This window comes from Phyllostomus hastatus, unplaced genomic scaffold, assembly GCF_019186645.2.
Source record: "Phyllostomus hastatus isolate PE091 unplaced genomic scaffold, TTU_PhHast_1.1 phas_contig_86, whole genome shotgun sequence".
Classification (NCBI taxonomy): domain Eukaryota; kingdom Metazoa; phylum Chordata; class Mammalia; order Chiroptera; family Phyllostomidae; genus Phyllostomus; species Phyllostomus hastatus.
The window spans coordinates 68357005-68380757 of record NW_025333977.1 but is presented as its reverse complement, the minus strand read 5'-3'; the positions used below and the strand labels follow the sequence as shown (position 1 = coordinate 68380757).

Genomic DNA, 23753 nt, shown 5'->3' with positions numbered 1-23753 from the left:
CTCTCATTATCTTTAATCTTGGATAACTGAATTATGAGGTGCCTTGTTGTCCTTGGGTCCAATTTCTTTGGGACTCTCTGGGCCTCCTGGACTTCCTGGAAGTCTATTTACTTCACCAGATTGGGGAAGTTTTCCTTCATTATTTGTTCAAATAAGTTTTCAACTTCTTGCTCTTCCTCTTCTTCTAGGACTCCCATGATTTGGATGTTGGAGCACTTAAAGTTGTCCCAGAGGTTCCTAAGCCTCTCCTCCTTTTTTTGAATTCTTGTATCTTTATTCTGTTCTGGTTGGATGTTTATTTTTTCCTTTTGTTTCAAATTGTTGATTTAAGTCCTGGTTTCCTTCCTGTCACTGCTGGTTCCCTGAATATTTTGCTTTATTTCACTTTGGGTATCCTTCATTTGCTCTTTCATTTTCCAACCAAGCTCAATCAGTTCTGTGAACATCTTGATTACCAATGTTTTGAACTCTGCATCTGATAGGTTGTGTATCTCCTTGCTGCTTAGCTCTTCTTCTAGAGTTTTTATCTGTTCTTTCATTTGCACCATATTTCTTTGTCTAGGTGCACCTGTTATGTTGTAAAAGGCGGAGCTTTAGGTATTCACCGGGGTGGGGCAACCCTCTCTGCTACATTGTGGATCTGTCTGTGGAGGAGGGGTCTGAGAGGGAACAATATCACTGCTAGCTCTGCTCTAGCCCCACTTTCTAATGAACTCTCCTGTGATACAGGGAGTTTCTCCTGCCTTTGCAAACCCCACAGAATTTTACAGCTAGAGATTTTGAGTCTTTAGTTTCCTGGTCAGTCAGCTAGCCCCACCTCACCCGCATAATCTGCTGCCTTGGTGGGGGTCTTCTCTGCCCGGCTGCCCATCTCTGCCCCTCCTACTGGCCTGGGTGAATATTTATTTAACTCCTTGGTTGTCAGAGTTCCATGCAGTTTGATTTTCTGGAAGTTCTGGTTGTTTACTATGCTTAAAATGGTTGTTATCCTTCTTTAGGTTGTGCGAGGAAGTGAAGTGTTTCTATCTACACCTCTCTCTTGGCTGGAACTCCCTCAAGGATATTTTTTATTAATCATTCTTGTGATTTAGTTATAATATCAATATTTAAAATGTTAATTACTGTTTTCCAAACAGGATAATAAAAATAATTACTTTCTCCAGTGAAAGACTTTATAAAGAGTTTTGCAACTAGATTATTCTACATAAAAGCAAAACCCTAAATCACAGTAATACCAGCATATTGATCAATCAAAAATCAATGGTGCATCACACCAAATTTAATCCATTTATAGGACTTTTATCTGTTTTATATTTATTTGTTTTTTTATTTGTATACAAGGAGAACCAGCACAATGCAGAATGACACACATAATATACCTGGATCTGGAAACCTAATTATACAGGGACAAAACTAGAAGCATGTAATTCTGTAACATAACAATATCACATTCAAGCACGCCATATGACATTTTAGGTAAAATGTTCAAATTAAAACTATAAATTATTACATCCATACTGACCATGGGTAATATTACCAATTATTACACTACCAACCATACTCAAGTGGACCTTACTTCTGCCAAACCCTGTATGTATGTATGTATGTATGTGTTTGTGTATACATGTGTGTATATATATACACATGTGTATATATGCCATATTTAAAATCATTTAAGAATGCACTATAGTGTTAATATATAGCTTTATGGTTTGCTAATCCAATATGCACAGAGCCCATCAGATGAATGTAAACTTGTGCTTTTTGCAAGTGTGCTGAGGCCAAGATAAATGGGTGAAAAAATTATATTTTCAATCAAGTGGAACATTTAGCATGACATAGAAACACCCACTCCTGCTTTGAAAAAAATAATAAAAATAAAGTGTGCATTGTCTTCCAAAGGGAAGATTTCTGCTGTAACCAAACAAATGAAGAGTCAGCTGTGAGGCAAGGATGAGAGCCAAAGTGGCCAGCAGCAGAGGCTGGGGCAGGAGCCAGGAGAAAGTTCAGAGGATCCTGATGGTGTTAAGGGAAGGGAGAAAGAGGAAAGGAGGCAAGAAGGAGGGAAAGAGAAAGAGAGAAGGAGGCTGAAGGAAAGGGGGGTTTGGAATAAAAAGAGTGAGGGCAGGAAAAAGAATCTCCTCAAATGACTGATCAGTCAGTCACCTGATCAAACCAACCCAGGGCCTGGGAATCAGCCAGACAGACTGCAGCAGCATCTGGGCGGAAGTCAAGTACACAGAAATGCATCCCAAGGATATGTGAAGAAAAAAAATGAGCGAAAACCACAACCTGTGCTCCCAAAGCTTTCACAATGAAAGGTCAGTATGCTCTGAGCAGGACCTTCCAAAACCCTGTGGGGAGAGTAGGACTGGCAATAGGAGCAGAATGCTGATAGCAAGACTGTGTTTAAGAAACACATAGTTCCATGGCTCCTTTCCTCAGTCTCTGTGTCACTGCGAGGCTGACACTACACAGGCCCAGACAAGTGGGCATGAACATCCAGCAACAACGCTCTTCTGGCTTAGTGTCTTTTCAGGAAGTGTGCAGACTAGACTGTCTAGGAGATCCTCTAGCTGCATTAGCAGGTAAAGAGTTTTCAAAATGTGTCAGGATCACTCCATAAGTTATATAAATGTCTAAGCATTATCCTGAGTGCCTAAAACTAATGTAATATTGAATGTCAATTAATTGAAAAAAAGTTAAAGAAAAATGTTTCTCATCCCTCCACACATCTTCTTTTACTTTTACTTAGGTTAATAAAGTTACTACCAAAAAGTCCACTGAAATCATCCTGATATTAATATTTATTAGTGGAGGCTAAAAAAAGAACTGTTGTTTTTATTATTCCCCCTTTTTTTCAAGGAAGAAAATCTGAGGTTGAGGGACATCATGGCACGTGCCTAGGCTTACATTTATTCCTGTGCTTTACCCATTATCCCATTGCTATTTTCCAATATTTACCTTCCCAATTTACAATGAAATAACAGATCAGAGTAAACCTCAATGGTAGAACATCTTCTAATTGTAGTAAAAATGTGAATTATAAGGGAATCATCCCGTGACAACAGGATTAGTCAGGTATTTGAAGAGGATAAGTCAGGAGGGGGTATTCTTCAGATTATCTGATACCTTGTCCTAAACTTACTGACTAGGATAGCTTTAACTTCATTTGGGAAAGTGAAAGGAGAAGGAGTTCTGTCCTGCATCTTCTGCCAGCATGTCTGTAACAGCACTGAATTCCAGAGTCCTCTGCCAGAGTGACCTTGGCAGCCACCCCAAACCTCTCCTTCAATGACAGATTCTGCTGCTCTCAGAGAAGGAAAGCCTGTTGTTTGGTCTTGCACACCCACACACACATGCACAGTGGACTCTCAGCAGGGCCCTTGGAAAACCAGAAATTTTTCATATTCGCTAACAGAATGGAAAAATCAAAGGAGGCTTTTAAGGGGAAAGGAAATTGGGAACACCACTTCAGCAATTTGTGGAAAGCAAAGCACCCCCAAGCTATTTCCTAGCAGGGTTCCTTTTCCACTGAGAGAGGAAAGACCTTTCACTATATTGGAGACACAGCAGAATAAGTTTCAGATTATAAACCATGTTACATTCTCACAAATTTTCCTTAACATGAAACAGAAAGAAGATGAGCTGGGATGTATGTATATATTGTAGTAACATGCTCGGCTAAAGGAACCATTTCCAAAGGCATTTTAAATAATCTTGACCCTCTAAATTGGGAAATTCACTAAACATTTTCTTAGCTCCTGTATTTTGCATTATCTGAGATCATGGGGTGCTTTGCTTTTTTTAACATATTGCTTGAGTTCATTTTTTTCACTTATGTATATCATATATATATGGAATAACTGAACTCCTGCAAATTTTGATTGAAGAATTAAGACACCAAGTTTTATCTAAAAGAAAATGACTTTTGTGTGGCCAAGTAGTTTTAAATACAGCTAGTTTCAACTCTTTGAAGATAGGCAATGTCTCGCTTATCTTTATAATCCTAATATGATAATATTTTTAAAATGTTAATTGAACAACAAAATGAACAGATTTAAGTTCAGTCCTGAAAAACACAATCTACTATAGCTTCTCAGATCTGGCTTCTGAGATTTTATAAAAGTAGAGATTAGCACTTATAATACCAAAACCAAATGTTAACCTCAATTATAAATATTTCTATGTTTCATATAGCTTCAGAAGAAAATCTCAAAAGTTTTTCAAATAATGCTTTTAAGTCCTGGAACAAAGCAGTAAAAAAATAAAAATCACTTTTAAATTAATATTAAAACTTAAATAACAAAATAATTTACTTGCAACTTCTAAATTTTACCCTGCACTCATCCAGAAAGATTTATCGATCACTTACGCATGCAAATTTTCAAAAACAGTTGATCAGTGGTCCCAACTCAGGCCACAGTAGAATCACCTGAGGACTTTAAAACTCTCCCTCCTCGGACCAAGGAAATCACAACTGAGTAGGGAAGCAGAACAGTAAGTACTGTTATTTTTGAAGGTTTCAGTTATTCTAATGTGCAGTGAGGGTTACAACTCTTGGGATAGATGTCATGGTATTTGCACTCAGAGCTAAACTTGTTTTTAAAGGAAACACTGAATTGCTGCATTGCAGGTGAGGCTTGAACTGGGCCTCAGTTTTCTCTAACACTGATTTCTAATTTGATCAGAAGGTGCTTGGATTGGATTCAGTCTGGTTTTCTTATGTATGGGCTTTAAATATATAGCTCAAGACTGGATAACGAACATTCTATAAAGGTGACACACCTTCTACCTCCTTTTCAGACTTTCACAAGGAGGAACTGTAGTTGACTTTATAGTGTGTGCTAGCTATACCAGGACGACCTAGAAGCCTCACACTAGCTTCAGAGCTCTCACATTTCTATCAAAATCACTGGGAATACAAGTCAGGATTTTGTTAGGTCAGAGAAACCTACCATATACTCTAAAAGTCTCACTGTGGAGGTGCTTGGTGGGGAATCCAGGCTAAGAGTAGAGCAGTGGATTAAGTCCTAATTCAGTCTAGTTGTCTGCAGAACTTTCACAAAGTAGCCTGAGAACTTAAAGTTTCCGACCCTTCTCACTACTCACCTCTTAGACTTTTGGGAACACCTCAACACAAGAGACCATGGGCTACAGGAACCCCTCTCCCCCAGGGTATTCTAGTATTAATTCTACAAGCTTCTGGATGTCACGTTAAAAATATATTCTGTGTATAACCTAATTTTTGTGTTTTGATTACTAGAGTCTATGGAAGAATTGTTTCATTAACACCAAAAAGGATCTGAAAGAAGCTCCTTTAACTTACCCAGTTGTCTCCATCACTCCCACTGATGGAAGTATACTCTCCAAACATAACTTTAATTTGACCTTACAGCAACTCCTCTGCCTACTGGAAAAGCCACTCACACATGTTTCAGAACACATTCTTATGGGAACTATACCACCAACTTCACAAGTATTAATTGCTTCATATTTGTAACTTTTGTTAAATAATATTTGCACTTTGTCTTCATTTTGTTTTTATTTGAGAGATGGTGGTATCTGATTCTTACAATAAAAGACAGAGTTTCTATTCGGAGGGAATTTATTTTGCATATCTCTCTACATGGGATATCTCTCCACACTTGAGGTACTACAGAAGAAATCGGCACAGAAATCTAGGCATTGACTGGATTCTTTTTTAATTAAATGTATTGGGGTAACACTGGTTAATAAGATTATATGGGTTTCAGTGTACATTTCTATGATACATGATCTGTATATTGCATTGTGTGCCCAACACCCAAAGTCAAATCTTCTGCTGTCACCATCTATTTGACCTCCTTTACCCCTACTACACCCCCACCCCCTTTCCCTCTGGTAAACACCATGCTACTGTCTGTGTCTATAAGTTTTTGTTTGTTTGTCTTGTTCATTTGTTGTTTTCAGTTTATGTCCCACATATAAGTAAAATCATGTGGTTAACTTTTTCTACCTGACTTATTTCACTTAGCATGATATTCTCAAGATCTATCTATGTTATCACAAATGGCCATACTTCATCTTTTCTTATGGCTGAGAAGTATTCCATTGTATATATGTGTCACATCTTTATCTAATCTATCAAAGGACAGTTTGGTTATTAATGCTACAGTGAACGTAGGCATGCATAGATCTTTGAGAATAAATGAATGTTTTCAAATTTTTCAGGTAGATATACAGAAGACAGGTTGCTGGGTTATATAGTAACTCTATTCTTAATTTTTTGAGGAGCCTCCTGTTTTCTACAGTTACTTACCAGTTTATGTCCCCACCAGCAGTGAGTGAGAGTTCCTATTTCTCCACAACCTCTCCACCACTTTTCATTACCTGTCTTGTTGATATTAGCCATTCTAACAGGTGGGAGGTGGTGTTGCATTGTAGTTTTGATTTGCATTTCCCTAATAGCTAGTGGAGTTGAACATCTTTTCATATAACTATTAGCCATTTGTATGTCTTCTGGGGAAAAGTGTCTGTTCATGTCCTGTGCCCATTTTTTAAGTGGATTGTTTATTTGGTGTTGAATTGTATGAGTTCTTGATATATTTTAAATATTAAATCCTTGTCAGAGCTGTTGTTTGCAAATATCATCTCCCATTTGAGTGGTTGCCTTTTTGTTTTGTTGGAAGTTTTTTTTCCTGTGCAGAAACATTTTAGTTTGATATAGCCCCATTCATCAATTTCTGCTTTTACTTCCCTTGTCTTCAGGGTCAAATTCATAAAATCTTCTCTAAGACCAAGGTGCATAAGTTTAGTACCTATATTTTCTTCTATGTAATTTATTGTTTCAAGTCTTACATTTAGATTTTTTATTCATTTTGAGTTAATTTTTGTATATGGGGACAAAAAGTTGTCTAATTTCATTCTTTTGCATGTGGCCTTTCAGTTTTCCCAGTACCATTGCACTGTTTCTGGCCCCTTTGTTGAAATTTTCCTACATACATGTGGGTTTATTTCTGGGCTCTCAATTCTTTGACTAGATACTTGCATACAGAAAATAAGGTCCACATAGAGTGCTTTTTACCTTGAGTCTTTGCACTCTTAAGATATTTATCTCAACTTTCAGGGAGTTCCTAGAATAGACTCCAACCATGGAGGGAGACAAATTGGCAGTTTGCCTGCTGAGCATCTGTCACTAAAGGCTGATTTCTCTGAGAAGTGAATGGGGTATTAATGTTCCAACAAATATATTCTCTGGAATTAGATGTTCTGTATTCATAGTTCTACTATTTCACTTTGTAGTCATGTGACTTCAAGCAGCTATTAACTGTTTTTATTGTGGGTGGACTCTAAGATAAGCCCTAATAATCGCCTCCTGCTGCATTCACGTCCTTGTATGATAGGACCTGTGAGTTGCTTATAACAAATATGAGTGGGGACCTCAAAAAAATGGGATTATTTTCTGGATCATGGGTGCCTTGTAGTACAGGTTTCCCCTGCTGGGTGTTCCAGGAACCCATCTGTAACAGTGTATCAGCTGCTGTGTTTGTGAGAGGCTGTGTTCAGCTTCAGTGAATTTTTTTGGAAAACAATGCATTTGCCCATTTCATGATGGGTGATTTATGAGTACACGTGCTAACACTGCACTGAGTATGGCAGTTTTTGACCAAAAATGGCATGATCCCTGGGGGTCACGTGCCCCCCCCATTCAACCAATCTTGCTCCAAGTGCCTTTTTTGTTTGTTTGTTTCCCCGATGAAAAAAGTCCTCTAAGGGAAATGTTTTGCTGATGTAAAAGAGGTGAAACAAAAAACAGCAAAAACACTAAAAGGCATGAAAATTGATGAGTTCAAGAAGTATTTTGAGCAGTGGAAAAAACCTCTTGATAGGTGTAATGCATCAAATGGAGAGTATTTTGAAGGTGACTGAAGTTTAAACATGTAAGAATAGATACACAACTTTTTATAAATAAATTCTGCTTTTTTGCCTCATAGAATGTGGCTAAGGACTTGTCCTGTCACCTTATGATTAAACTATTTAAAATTATAATTTTCATCTTGCCTGCAGACTCATCAGGGCTTGTATACTTTGATAAAGCAAGTGACCATAATGTGGCAAAGAATTTAGGTAATCTCTGGTCAATGGCTGGTGCAGAAATGAGGCCCACAAACCAACAACCATCAAGGAACTGAGTGCTACCAACAACCATAAGACTTGTAAGTAGGTCCTTTCCCCATCAAGCCTTCAGGTGAGACCCCAGTCCTGGCCACCTTTGCTACAGCCTTGTGAGAGCCTTGAAGGAGAGGGCCCAGCTAAGCCAGACTTGGATTCTTCATTCTTAGAGACTGTGAAATAATAAATGGGCTGTTTTAAGCTGCTAAAGTTGTGGTAATTTTTTATGCAGCAATAGATAACTCCTTAGGCTTACTTCTTCCTCTGAAATGGGCATAATAATATATATTTCATTGGCATAAGAATAAAATGAGATCATTTATATAAACACCTAGCATTAAACACCATGCCTGATACATAACAGTGCGGCTAATTATTGTATTCTTTTTTTAAAGACTTTATTTATTTATTTTTAGAGAGAGAGGAAGGTAAGGAAAGAGGGAGAGAAACATCAATGTGCTAAAGAAACATCGATTGGTTGCTTCTCATATGCCCACAACCAGGTACATGGCCCACACAGCCCAGGCATGTGCCCTGGCTGGGAAGCAAACCAGTGACCTTTCACTTTCCAGGACAATGCCCAACCCACTGAGCCACACTGGTCAGGGTTTAACATATTCTTTAAACATTATTTTAATAGGATATACATATTTCAAGCATTGTTTTTCTATTTTTAGCATGTTCCTTCTTTAGTTGATACTACTTATTTTTACATTTTGTACTTGACTATTTAGTAATCTCTCACATTAGATTCTTATCTATTTTTTAATTTTATAGTTGTTCTAGATCACTTTTGTTAAGTTTATATACTTGCTTTCCACATTCCTTCTTTTATACCTACTTTTAGAAATGACAAGCAGGGGACAGGAAAAAGGGAAGTATTTTTGAGGATGGTGACCCAGATAGAATGGTTGGTCACATCCCCTGAATGGCCCTCCCTTCATCACACATCTTATGTTTTTGCCTTAGACACACCTTCTGTCAACTGACAGTAACCTACAAAACCATTTTAACTGTCATTTCATTAATATAGTAAACTAGTATATGTAAGATTAACAGAGGGAAACCTTATTTTTAATTATTTTTAGTGATTTTAGAGACACAAAGGCTGGGGGGAAAGAGAAAGAGAAAAACATCAATTCATTGTTCCACTTATTTATGCGTTCTTTGGTTGCTTGTTTGTCTTTGGGTGCTCTGACCAGACGTTGAACCCACAACCTCAGTTTATTGGACGACACTCTGACCATCTGAGCTACATGGCTAGGGAAGCCTTGTTTTCAAACCTGGGGTTCTAAACATGATTGTTTTAGTACCAAAACAAATTATACTTGATCAATTTTTACATTCCTAATACAAGGTTTTTTATCACAGGGGTAAATTTCAGTGTTACCTAGTAGATGCTCAATAAATAGTGCTTGAATAGAGAAACACATCAATAAAACTGCCAAGAAACTTTAGAACTCTAAAAGATACTAAAGTAATTCTCTTTAGCTTCAAACTTGCTATTTTGCCTGTTTTTTTCTTTTCTTTTTTTTTTTAGGAGTAGAACAATTTTTTTTCAGTGTACTGTTGAATGCAGTCCCACCAATACATAAATACATATTACTTAAGTAATAGCAGAACCCTTCCTCCTAGGCTTGTACTCCTCATCAAATGATCCCTCCTCACCCACAATCTCCCTGCCTTAAGATGAAAAAAATCCTCTCTGCCCTCCCAAGTATCAGTCACCCTTTAAAGAAAGGAACTAGGCCCTTGAGTAACACATTGTTGGTTTGTCAAAATGAGGTTGAGAGGTCTCTGTGGCAAGTGAGAGCCATACCCCAGTTGAGTGGCTGGAAAAGTTTACAAAGCAAGAAGTAGGAGCCCTTCTCTCCAAAGATGGGCTTCTTGACTCTTGGGGAGTCAAGGTAGATCAAGACAAGGAAGCCAAAGTTGCAGCCCATGTGGACAACTGCGTCCTGGCTTCCCCTCTGAGTACTTTAACACCTACTGAGCTCCGGCCCCTGGGGGCTGCCTGGGTCTGGCCCTACACTTATCCATGTTGGGAAGGCTGCTCACCTCTTAGCCACCATCCTTTGCCCCAAAACTTGGATTTATCTTCTAGGCCTTTACTTGGGTGCCATATTGTCTTATAATTCTTGATCCTTCTGTCAAGATTGGGTTCTTCTGCTTGTTCTCAAAGCTGTTTATACTTCTCCCAAATCAGATGGTGATCTCATTTATTATGCCCATACATCCCTGTGTCTTCCACTAACTGACCAGCTACCTGCAGAGAGGTGCCAATTTGTGTGTTCCCAGGCTCAGTTGCTCTGCATGTACACAGACTATAATTTGTTACTTGAATGAATTAACACATATTTACATAGAGCAGGGAAGTGATACTACACAGAAATTAAAGGTATGGTCTTTTCCCACTTGCTGGCTTTATGACTCTGGGCAAATCACTTCAACACTCTGAGGCACACAATTTTGTGCTCTATAAAATGAAAATAACAAAATAGCTGTTTCATAGGAAAGCTTTGAGAATTTAGTTAGATTTTCCACATTAAAAATATTTAGCCCTAAATTACCACAACCAACATGAGCTCAAAGAATGTGATCTATGATAATAACAGTTATTAATAGCTATGAGAGTTATTGTTATTATCATCTACCCCTGTGTGTTTTATCCTTGGAGAGTCAGAGACTTCTTTCTACCTTGTCAGGTAAGAACATGAGGCAAAGAGCCAGATGCCTCTGTCTTCTGGCACATGCCAAGAGTCACTCCCAAGAGCCTCACGTCGTTGGCCCATCTGATTACACTTGTATCTTGGATGTGCCTCTGTGGCTCTCCTCCCATGTGCCTCAGGAGAACTGAGAGTCGGCTAGAAATAGTAGCCTTTGCCTTCTGGCTGATTACACAGGATTTTCTGCAAAGAGGTGTGTTGAGCCCCTCATGTCTCATAAGTTTTCTTTGGCTCCCGTCACTATATAGTGTTCTCTGTGATTTTTATTTTAGCCTGTACTCCAGGAGGAAAAAAGTTCTATGGTGCCAAGAATATAGATTCTGATAGGTAGTGGGAGCACAGGGACTTGCAAAGGTGTGAAACAATTGTTAATTCTTCTCGAAGGCCTGTATGTTATAGTTTATTTCTCTCCTGAACAACAACTTCAATATGATCTCTCCAGGAGTCTCCATGAGGCCCTACCAGTCCCCAGGGAAAAGGTGATCTTAAGGCAAAGGTGCAGATTTCCATAGAGAAGAGCAGTGTTTGAACTAGACAATCAAACACTGTGTTGACAGTGGTCAGGCCTTCTCTCATTGTAGAGCAATATTTATTCCCTTGCTCTAGCTTTCTGCCAAGAACTTGTTACCACATTTTCTATCTGCTGAGAGATTATCTGACAGTTTGGACACAAGAGCACATATTATTTGTATGCATATTTTTCAATATTAACCCACTTTCTTGTGACCTAATAAATATTTATTGAATGAGTACTTGTTATATACGACTCTTTACTAAAAGCTTTCCATTTCTTATCTCATTTAATTCTAAAATGCTATGAGATTATTAACATTATTCCCAATTTACAGATGAGAAAACTGAGATTTAGCAAAGGTAAATGATTTACCAGAGAACATAGTCATTGTGGAGAGAAGTGGAGAGAAGTCTGTTAATAATAGCCTCTAACTTTAAGCTTTTAAAAAGCAGCAAGACTCTTCTAATTTACTTTCTATAAGTATGTAGCTAGATATGCAAACAGGCATAAGACATACAACAAGTGATTTCTTATTAAAAAGTATTTCTTTTTCTTATAACCAAATATAGATTAAATATCTATACATTATGTAATATATCTCAAATAGAACACAATTTCAAGTCAGAAGCCCAGGATCCAGTTCTGCCATCAGTGTGGAAAGTTACTAACCATCCCTGCCATTGGGTGCCTTTATTTGTAAAATACATGGTTACGCTAGGTCAGTAGATACAAACGTTAGCCTGTGATGAAGTTCATTAAGTCTGCAGTGAAATGAGAAAAATAAGAACAGTATATATTTTCATAAATTTATTTATTTTATAAATCTGTTAAAGTGGCTTGTTTTTATGAACAATGGGAACTTTCCCCTTTGACAAACTTGGATGGCAAAATTCAAGTGTCCCCTCCATAAGAAGGTCCTGATATTAAAAATACATGTGTATTTTTACTGGTTCATAAACCCAAAGGTCTGGGAACCACCACACTAGGTGATCATTAGTGTCCCTTCCAGCTACAAAATTCTATCCTTTTGTTAAAACACAAATGGTATTTCACTGATTCTAAAGTAGAAAGGAAGGAGAGAAAGTGTTCTCCTCTTTTTTTCTTCTTTGCTTCAGCATTTCTCCAAAGGTGTGCTGTGGAAGGAATACCCCTGGCAAGATATCATAGCTATTCCACTAGAAAAGCAGTCTTAGGCAAATGAGTTTGGGAAACAATAAGTTTAAAAAATTGGACAGGTTTCTTAACTAAAGTTTTCAGAACCTGTAAAATCCCCAGGTTTGTTGGGACTCTCCAGAAGCAGACAAAGCATGAGCGCTTCCCAAGTTACTGGAGGAGAGCAGATGCTGGCGCCGATCCCCCATGAGGACAGTATACCTACTTCTGAGATAAATTTGAGAAAGGCAACTTTAGCTAAAAGATAGTTCCTCAGTAGCTTTCATAGTAAAGAAAAAATACAGCATTACAGACAAGGAAACTTCCATTTATTCTATATTACCAAAATGATGGATATTTTCAAAAATTGCAAAAGAAGCCTGAATAAAAATATTTCAGATTAAAGTGTAACGGACTAACCAAAGTTTTCATGGCTGTTTTGACAACTTTTTTTTTAAACCGTAACAAAGAAAGGAAAATTGGGTCAAGAGATTTGTATCCAGTGATTGGAACATGATAATTAAATCGCTTGGAATTTATAGAAATCTGCAGTAAGAAAACTGTGGCTGTCATCCCTGCATGGTGAGTACAAGGCAAAATAAACCAAGGTAAGAAATTGAGCCTGAGGAAACTCCCAGGTTCCTCTCAAATTGTGTGTCCTTATTAAATATTTCAGTACCAGGAACAATTAATTCTGAATGCTTATGGTTCAGAATGATTTATTGAAACACTTCTACTATGATTAAAGAACAAACTTCTTGATAGAAAATAAAAATCTAATAGTGTGTACTTGTTTTTATTTTTCTTTGCATAATTATCCAATAAGAGTTGAGAAGGTTTACTTTGCCTTTTTTGTTTCTTTTTACATGATCATGTAAAATATCAATTAGCCAAACCCTTCAGCCATCACAATTCTAGATTCGACTTTCTCGTAACACACTCAGGAGACAATTTTCACTTGGGACGAGATGATCTTGGAGTAAACTAAACACAGGGAGGACCTAGGAAGGGTCTTTGGATATTCTGACACTAACAATCTTTCTCTCTGACTGTATACACACCAGGGTTCTGACAAGCCTGTTGCTCTGCACTAGCTCCAATATTTTCCATGATCGCTGTATGGGAAGTTTCAGCCTGTTTTTCATAATCCTGCTGACTACAGCAGTTTGCAGCCATAAAAAGCCTTCTCAGACCTGGAGTTGGCTTAGAAAAGTGTCTTTGCAAAGGAGCAAAAAAGCACATGTAACTTTTATATTCAAAGACAGAAGAGAGAAAAGCTCTTGTTTCGGTGCCGATGAGCCTAAAAGATTGCTTTAAGGGTCTAAATTTCAAATTTCTAATTTTATTCTGATGACATTTGTAAACAAAATACCAACACTAAAATGAGATCACTTTAGCCAGGAAAGGGGGGAGTGTCCTGCCCAGCCGATCAAACCCCCGTCAAACTCTGCTGGAGCAAAGCGTCTCTGTGAGGTAGCACATGACCCTACACACCATTCCTAGAATCCTGCGTTGCCTGAGCTAACAGTAGGTGTAAACTTTACACCAAAGAGTCAAGGATTCAGAATTAGCTTCTTTAAAACCTTGAGATAGTACTGGTTTAGTCTCTGGGAAGGGGGATAAAAACACCAAACAACTCTTTTTAACAGACTGCAATACCCATCTATACAATTTGATTCAATATACAAATACTGTAGTTTGAAACTATACCATTCAAGCTTCTGTGAAACATCTGCTCAACCTAATAAGTTGATTTTCATTTTTGCAATAAAGAGATCCAAATAAAAAGCACATCACAGTGGGGAAAAGTAAAATTTAACTCCTTCACACATCTGAACTTTGACTCTCCACCATATAACTCTATTACCCCCATCTGGTAAAGCAGACCACATTTAACATCAACAATTAAAAACAAGCATCTCAAAAATTATTTTTTAAAACACAAAACATCAGAGCTACTTGCCTTTTGGCAATTTCTGTGCATTTCCCAGGGCTAGTGCAATACTTCCACAGAGAAGTAGACACCCCAAGCTGGAGAGCATGTTGCATTTGCCACCTCACACGGGGACTGATGCTGGTGGGTGTCCGCAGCTCTGGAGCTGCATTTAAGTGGACTGTCTCCCTGTGACAGGCGGGCCGCTGCACTGAGCTCTGCCGTGGGCTTACTCACAGGGGGTGGAGACAGAATGACATCACACCCTTTCTCACACACATACCAAAAAAAAAAAAAAAGCACAACAGCGAAAACATATCATAATATTTCCTGCTAGATTATAACTGTCTGTGTCTTTCTCTGTGATATAAAAATCAAACTTATGGTCCATCTATATTTGTGAAAGAAAAAGTATTTAGGTAATTTTGAAACATTGTTTGAGCTATTCTAAAAAAATCCAGAAAAGACCTACTTAAAACCATTGGAATGTTGAAAATATAAAATAAAACCTTATTAGGAAGAAAACTGTTTTTAATTATCTAGTACACTAATCCAATTCTTCTTTTAAATGGGAGTAAATTAATAAAAAATATACTTTGAACCCTTCTAAAGTTCCACTATTATGAGAAACACTTAAGAGTAAATAGTTGGCTATATAGCTATTTATTTTACATATATTACATACACACACAGAGATGTATAATACAGATATTCTATCCATATAGATGTAGAGATAGAGTAAATTCACTGTTATGGATTATCTGCAGCTCTGGGCCATGTTCTATAATAGTATTTTTGCCTACATTATGCTGTGCAGTGGCTGTGTAGGAGATATGGTGTTATCCCCACTTTACTGGTGAGAAAAACTGAAGCTTAGACAGGTTAACTGTCCTGACAAAGCCAGGGTACTCTAATGGTTGATCATTTGGATGGGCTTTGGAATAGAACTGACCAGAGTTTAAATGTATATGCTATATGCCTTTGAACAAATTTCTTCACCCATAGTTCATTGCTTACAGTTAACTGCTTGCTGCATGCCAGACACTGATCTGACCAGTTCACATGTATTAACACATTTATTCCTCAAAATAACCTACAAGGCTATTAACTTACAAATCTTTCATTGTCATCACCTCTACTTTACAGGTAAAAATTACTGGATATGGAGAGGTTACGAGACAGGCACAAGGTCACAGTGCTAGTAAGCAATAGAGCCAGCATATCAATCAGGCAATTTAACCCAGAGCTTGCACTCTTAATCACTAAACCTTACGTTCTAAAGTAGAGATAAGAGTACCAATTTTATACATTTGCTAGCAGAATTTTTGGATAGTACTGATTATTGTACTTGGCCCACAGGAAGCATTTAACAAATAACAGTCACTGAAAACAACAATAATAAATCCCCCAATTAAACAGAACTGCGATTCTAATGCAGGCACTTCCACCGCCAACGTTCGTGTGTGTTCGTTGTCCCCGACGTCATATGAGCTGGGACACAGGTATTGCTGGAATGGCTGGGCTAATAAAGTGCTTTAACTGTTGTCTCTACATTTATATCGACTCTGAAAACAGCCTATTCCTGGGGTTGCTGTAGCTGAGGGAAATGGAGTAACTCTGGTCAAATGAAATTCCAGTCGAAAGACTTACCAAAGAAAAATTGAAAAGACAGCCCCATCTTCCAAATAAAGCGTGAGAAGGCACATTGTTAATGTCATTCAGAACTGGCCCAGTGTAAGCTTTCACCGTAGGAATGCTCTGGCACTGGCTGCTGAGGGGATTGGGTTATTTAATGGGTCTTTTTCATCTCTAATTTTTTTACTTGACTAGGCAGCTCTCTCAAACCTGAGTTCGGACATTCATCCAGCTGGCACTGTGGATCTGCTCCTATATGCCATCGCCATTAAGTTGAACCAGTGAGGCCACTGTGTTAGGAGAAATGACAGGTTTCTGAGGGGGGAAAAATAACCCAGCAGAAATAGTGAAAAGAAGGCTGGTTCTTCAAAACAGTGTGAGGGGCTGGTCCCAGGGTTAGGTAATGGAATTAAGGGATCAGTCTCTGCTTGGCCTGCAGGCTACATTAGCAATCATTATTTGCAGCTTGAAACTGTCTGGGAGCTAATTAAATAAAGGCTAATCTCCAGTTATTTTGCCAGAAAAAGATGGTTTATTACCTTCAGACAGTGAAGACATTGAAAAGCTTGGAGCTCTCCTTAGACCAGGGAGGAGGCACATCGGAAAGAAACAGACCGCGTCAGAGGAGACATTTCACCTTCTCAGGGAACAAAACGCTTCCTGTCATGTCAGAGTCCCAGCCCAAACAGGAGGTGGACAAATACCTCAGAAGGACTCTAAGTGCTATGCCACATGGAAGAAAACTTCAGAGCTGTGGTCTTATAATCATTAGAGGCCTGAAGGCCATCTTCAGGGAAGAATTTCCATCTGACTTTGGGTGCACTGGAGAGGCTCTGTGAGGCCTGTCAGTTGTCACAGCAGGATGCCTCGAATGCCAGTACTAAACTCTGGTTCAAATGCCACTAGTGTCTGCATTTATCTAGAAATATAGAAATGTAAAGCCCCATTGCTTGTGAGATTATAGAGTTAACCAATATCTGTTGAAAACCCTGTTTTACCATTTATTCACATTCATAGAATGCACAGCACTGAGAGTGAACTGTATGTAAAAATATAGACCCTGGATGATAACAATGTGTCAATTTAGGCTCATCAATTGTACCACTCTGGTAGGGATGTTGGTAATGGGAAGGGCAGAGGGTGTATGGTCCATCTCTGCAAGTGTGGGGTCAGGGAGTAGTTATATGAGAAACCTCTATCTTCTGCTTGGTTTTGCTGTGAACCTAAAACTGCTGTGATAGGTATTGTGACTTTAAAGAAGATATAATGCCTTTTACTTTTCCTATCTGAAATGCTGAGATGAAAAAGTCATTTATTTCAAAGGGTCTTTTTGAGAATTAAATGTGGTATGACATGGTTAAAGAACAATAATCTTATTCTGAAATATTGTGTTTTAATAAATTGAAAAATAAAAAGAGACTTAACTGCAGTATTTAAAAAATTCTATTTTAAAAATCTCATTGAGAGAACATCTAGGAAGAACTGCTGGAAAAAAACACATAAAATATGTCTGTATTCTTTATTCTGTGAAGGCAGGAACCATGTGTGGCTGTTTTTATCTATCGCAGTACCCGGTGCATATGATGAGAATGCAGTGAGTATGAGAGTAAGTATCCAGTGAAGCACAAGTCATCGGTTCCTCCAGAGAGTCTAAGGGTTAGCTCTGAATCCAGCCAGAGAAAGCTAGAGTATGACTGGATTATACAGTTGTTGGGAGACAACTCTCCAAGTGTCCCTCACATTTCTGTACATCTAATGAGAAGAAGCATTGGTTCCCTGTGCTCCAGACTATCTTTTCAAGAATGTTTATATATAAAACAGCCTTGGAAGATAGAAGTTTGTTTAGTGTGCCAAATAATAAAGTTTCCCTCTGGAGCAAAGGGAATACATGCTCACCTCTTATTATCAAAGACTCAAAGTCCCTAAGCTCAGGGCTGCTTTCCCCTAATGCAACCTGTGGCATGTATAAGTGTCACCTGTACCTCCTTTGGGCTGCCCTAGGGAATGGGGGCTCCTATAATTGGCACGAGTACTGATACTGAGGCTACCACTATTGCTATGAGTAAATAAACAGTCCTTTGTCTTTGACCTGGGAGTGTTGTGTCTCCTGCCAGCAACCATGTACCATGCATGTGAGCTTGCATGTACAGTAAAATCTCAACCTTTCATAGAGCTTGACAGTAAGATTAGCTCATTCCAAAATATTTTATTAGATAATCCTTGATATAATGCCATCACCTGCATTCAAGGCCACTATAACAATCAGCCAAGAACCTCTATTTGGGCATGGGAAGAGTGTTGCTAGGCATTGCTTATTAAATCATATAGAATCCTCTTTATAAAAACTCTGGAAGAAAACTTTAACTGTTCTTTATGTGAAAAAAGTTTGTAATTTTTTCTGAGCAACTGTATTTATTTTGTGACATCATCACCAGTTTTCTCATTCTGTAATGACTGCTAGAAAACCAGAGCCAAACGTGTCCCCCACCCAAACTAAGTGTATAGTTCTTTGTGCTGTGCATGTGTTGGCATCATTGCTGGCTTTATTTTCCATCCCCACCCTAATTTCTTGCTTACTTTACTTGGGGTCCTAATTTATATGGTTTTTGTAAGTTGCTTTTATTTTTTCCTTTCTGGAAAAGGGTGAGGAATAAACAGACTCCACACACAGGAGCGGTGTCAAATACGCATCACGTGTGTGCAGTGGGAGTCTGTGAACCTGTTCTCTGCTTTTCCTTTTTACACCACAGTAGAGACTGGTGGAATTTTGGTACAATGATTATATAGCATTGTTTCTATTTTTTAATGAAACACAGCCAATTTATTCAAATTCTCCAAAATTTATACTCAATGTGTTGTTTCTAAAATGTATCTCACCCTTTATATAATGGTTTTATTATTTCATTTTTATTTTATAGGTTTTTGTTTGTCTTTTCTTTACAATCCTTTGGTAGCAGCCAGAATCTTGAGTTGCCCAGTTAGGAGCTTCTAACCTACTATTGTAATTAAGTGTCTTCTCAACACTCATGGCCACCATCTGGCTGCCAAATGAAAGGCTGATAGAGTGAAACTGCATTGTTACCGATAACCGCAATGACCTCATTTAGAATCAATCTTGGCACCTAGTCTCTCATTTCTAATCCACCTCTCAGCTTCATCTGGAGTCATGTTCGGTTTATCTGCCAACACGTTAGTGCTGATACACTGGTGAATGCAACAAAAAACCTCAAGTAGGAAGAGATAAGCATTTTCAATAAAATCCTCAAGTCAAGCTTCCAAGCAGTCATTCACAAGCACAGATTCACATTCCCTCAGCTTTTTCTGAGCCCATCAAAGTCAAAGTTAACATATAAACATTCGACAAACTCTGTAATTGGGTCTTTATATAAGACTTCTGTTGAATAACTTTGACTAGATCTTTCAGCATCTGCCGGCAGTTTTGAATACCTTTGTTTGTTATGACTACTGTAGTCAAATAGTGATGAATATGTGGACACATCATCTGAATTGCCTTAAGATACTGTGGCTGATAAAGGAAGAGATCAATAATATTATCACACCCTTTGGGATGGCTGAAGAAAACAAACGGAGACCAGAGAATAAGCTATGTTTGCTGCTGAAGAGACTCCAGTGGAGAACTCACAGATTTATTATCTACGGTCTCTTTTCCAGGCATAAGGTCTTCCATGGCTGCACCACAATTCTGCATTAAGATTTCAGAGACCAGTTTCCCCAGAGTGAACCAAAGCATTTCTATCTGTTGCTGGAATCAACTCTCTAAAGGAGTAAAGGTATTCTGCCACTCCAGATTCATTCTTACATTCATGTTGGAATTTTGCATACTGGTAGAGTGTATCTAAATATTCCTGCCTAAAACCATGCTGGTCTGCCAGGTAGTCAAACAGCATCTGAACATCCCTGGTTGACTGAATTTTCCTGGTAGTTTCTGGATCTTCAAACACCTTCACAGGTATTTGTTTCTGTTTATGCCTGAAGCTGTTTCAGTTGTACAACAACTGTGGTTCTTTTTTCTTTTGAAGCATGAGGAATACTACCAGAATAAAGATTTTTCTACACACCCACAGCAAAGTCTACCATGTTGGCATCACTAAGAAGATCCATTTTTTCCTTGTAAAAATTATTTTCATTATATATTTCCTTTACAGAGAGAAACTCAAGCAACAGAAAGACTAGGTGCCCATCCAAAAAGTATGTGACATGAGTAGTCAAGTTGTACTCTACCATCATGCCAAAGGAAAAAGAAGCAGCATTATTTCTTTATGTATTTTTGCTTTGGGAAACTAGGTAAAAAGTAGGAGGAATCCAGAACACTACTCTAAGTAAGTGCATATTTTTAAGCCATTGCACATTTGACTTTTTAATTACTCCATGTTAATTCCATTATTTCAAATGGAAACTCATAAATCTTTCAAAGCTTGGGCATAAATTCTGTGCAATCACTTTACCTATCAGCTATCATTTCTTAGTCTCTCATATTTAATCTCCTATTGCTAAGAGATTTCAAAAGGTTTTATACCTACAATTAATAATATGGAAATATATGCTGGGGTTTTCTAGAAGATGCTAATAAAATAATTTTTATTATGACACTTATTTGAAAGGGGAAATCCAGTGTTCCATGTTTTCAATCCAAATGTTGTTTCTATAATGAATGCAGTGAATGAGACCCTTTATGTAATTGGACCAGTATCCTACTCTAATGGGGATACACTGGACTAGAGCATGGAGTTTGCTTCCATGTTGCTTTTTATATAGCATGGGAAGTGTGCCTCATAAATGCCTAAGTGACCCTTGAATATCAATCTTCAGTCTGTCTAAAGGTATCCTGGCCTCTAGATTTTTGGCTTTCTAACTTTGAGGTAATTAGCAACTTATAAGAGTATAAAGAATCCTCTTTTTCTGTTAGGCTGGAAACATGCTTCTCTAAGACCTAACTTATACATCTCTGAGCTGTAAGACTCACCTTCTTTGTTTCATCTAAATTCTTCTTTTTTTTGCAGAGGTGCCAGGCTTGTGCAGGTGGAAGGACTATCTCTTACCTTAGCTTCAAATAATGTAAAAATTGAGTGATTCAAGTGTTTAGTGGGAAATATAAGCTAATAATCCAGAGGAGGGACTCTGAACAGGGAGACATGTCAGAGGAGGGTCTTGAAAATAGATAACAGTATCAGGGAGCCTGAGAACAGGAGGACTGCAAGGAGGGAGCAGGTGGGTGGGACAAGCAGGAAGATGGTGGTATATACCTTGGGAATATACCCTAGAGGAGCTTTGCCAGCAGGCTCACTTTTACACATGCCTGCATGTGGCATATGGGAGGCCTAATGCATTTTAAAGGCTGGGACGGAATAGCCATGGTCATGGTCTCCAAAACAACAGAAGCTATATCTTTTTTAGTTTATTACTTGATGGAAGTGACATTTCTCTTGATACTTCCCAACTTCATTGCATTGTTTTGGGGTGTGACAGCCAGACTGCAAGCAGAGTTAATAAAATACTTTAACAACACTGCAAAATTGAGATTGAAAATTATACCATTAATAATGTCTCTAATGAGAGAATAAACAGAAATAAGGAAATGAAAAAGGATGCTTTTGAAGCAAATTTAGGGCACATCTCTGTCACAAGATAGGCCTTTGTGGGCCCTTTTGGCTATAGCCATGGACTGCACTAAAGTATAGAAAAGCATTCCAAAGGGAAGCACACATTCCACTCTAATTAGAAAAATACACCCTGATACAAAAGGGAAAGATGTAGTCAATGGGTCTAAACTGAGAACAATAACTTATTCTTAGAAAATGACAGCATGCAATAGTTGAATAATTTTATTATTTAAGGTAACAATAACTGACAAGGACAAAAGTACACAAAATTTTAGTATGTGAAGTTCTGTGTTCTTACTTTGTGATACCCTTTTTCTCCTCATCTGTAGCTGCTCCAGCTTAAAAACATTTGTGTTTAAAGTTAGGGAAAAAAATAATTGTGAGATGATGAAATACTTTAAGGATCCTATAACATCAAGATTGAGAATTACTTTGTGTAATAATGTCTCTAATGAGAGAATAAATAGAAATAAGGAAAAGAAAAGTATTTACTTACTCTCCAATATAGTAGTCATTAGCACATATAACTATTTAAATTTAAATTAGTTAAAACTAAAAGTTTAGTTTCTTAATCATACTAGCCACATTTCAAATGCTCTGTGATTCATTTGTGGTGAGTGGTCACCATATTGAACAGTTGAAACAAAACATTTCCATCATTATAGTTCTATAGAATGATATTGTTTTTGACCATATTTTCTAGCATACAACTTTACTAATAGAGAATGATTGACATTGATATTTTGAATGATCATTTAATGAACAAATGAAAGACTGAATGAATCTATCTCTTTTGGTTCTTTATCTCTTCCCTCAAAATTAATATAACGTGCTATTATTATCTTCTTAGTTCAACTTCAACTGATAGAGAAAGTTCTTCTCAAACAGGAAGTAACTAAGGAAGACAAATGAATTTCACCTATAAATTTGAAGCTCTTGAAGTGCTGGAGAGTCATCACTAGGAATGTACTCTAGGGTTGACCGAAGAGTATAACAAAGTGGTCCAGCCTGTTTTGGATGCCAACCAAACATCCAGTCTTTTCATCCTTTTTTTTCTCTCTAAGAGAACTTGCCTCACATAGTAGAAGATGGCTTGGGAGGGCCATGTGATCGAGTATTCATCCAAAGTTCTAAATTGAAGGGAATTTTGCTCATGTGCTCCAAGCAAATATTTATTTCTCTAATGAAAAAAAAACTTATATGAAGATAACCCCTTTCCATTCCCTTTTCCTGCTTTGAATATTATTAAACAAGGAAGGGAAGCTTAGAGGTATGGCAGTCACCTTGTGGCCATGAAAGATAGATGTAGAAAAGCACAAAAAAGTTCCCCTAGAGCACTTTACACGGTTGACCCTGGGACCAAACCTGGAATGGCCTATCTATGGGCTTGCTAGAGAACAATTATATAGGAAATAAATAAAAATGTATTTGTGTAAGCCACTTCTAGTCACATAATTTGATATTTGTACCTCTTTGTACTTCAATTTCTTCTGCAAGTTGGGATAGTAGCTTCTACTTCATAGGGTTATTATGAGAATTAAATGGCTTAATACATGTAAAATGCTTAGAATACTGCCTGGCCCATGACAAGCAGTCAATCACTATTGGCAATTAGCACTTTGGGGATAGTGGTGGTTGTAATTCTTGCAACTGGAAGTATGTGGCCATTTTAATGATAATCAACAATATACCACAAGGTAGGCCTACTCCTTTGCAGAGACATCAGTTCAGAAGCTGGCAAATGTATAGAAGAGATTGAACGAACTTCTCTGAAAGTGCCTCTTCCAAACACTTGATTTGCTACCAAAAACTACTTGAGGCACTGAATGAAACTATTTTTTTGGGTAATTATATTTTCAAAAGTCATATTTTCAACAGAATTTTGCATGTTAGGCTCCCAAAAAGCTTAGGTGCAGTACCCTAAGTCCAGTATCTTGAAAGTGTATAAAGAGCTCAAATAACAAGTCAGTGTCTAAAATACCCTTTAAAGAAGTCAAATTATATGTCAAATGTAAAGA

General features: G+C 37.8%; 1 protein-coding gene and 1 pseudogene across 8 annotated transcripts in view; both read right to left on the bottom strand.

The window, feature by feature from the left end:
* Nucleotides 1-14674, bottom strand: part of LOC123826727 (ABI family member 3 binding protein) — a 243861-nt gene extending 229187 nt beyond the window's left edge. For all 8 annotated transcript variants that reach the window (XM_045850740.1, XM_045850741.1, XM_045850747.1 and 5 more), the window contains exon 1: nucleotides 14510-14674. In XM_045850740.1, coding sequence (XP_045706696.1) covers nucleotides 14510-14588 — 79 coding nt within the window. In that variant the 5' untranslated portion in view covers nucleotides 14589-14674. The remainder of the gene's footprint in view (nucleotides 1-14509) is intronic.
* A 1692-nt stretch (nucleotides 14675-16366) lies between these two features.
* On the bottom strand, nucleotides 16367-20359 carry LOC123827407 (annotated as a pseudogene).
* Between the last annotated feature and the right edge of the window lie 3394 nt (nucleotides 20360-23753).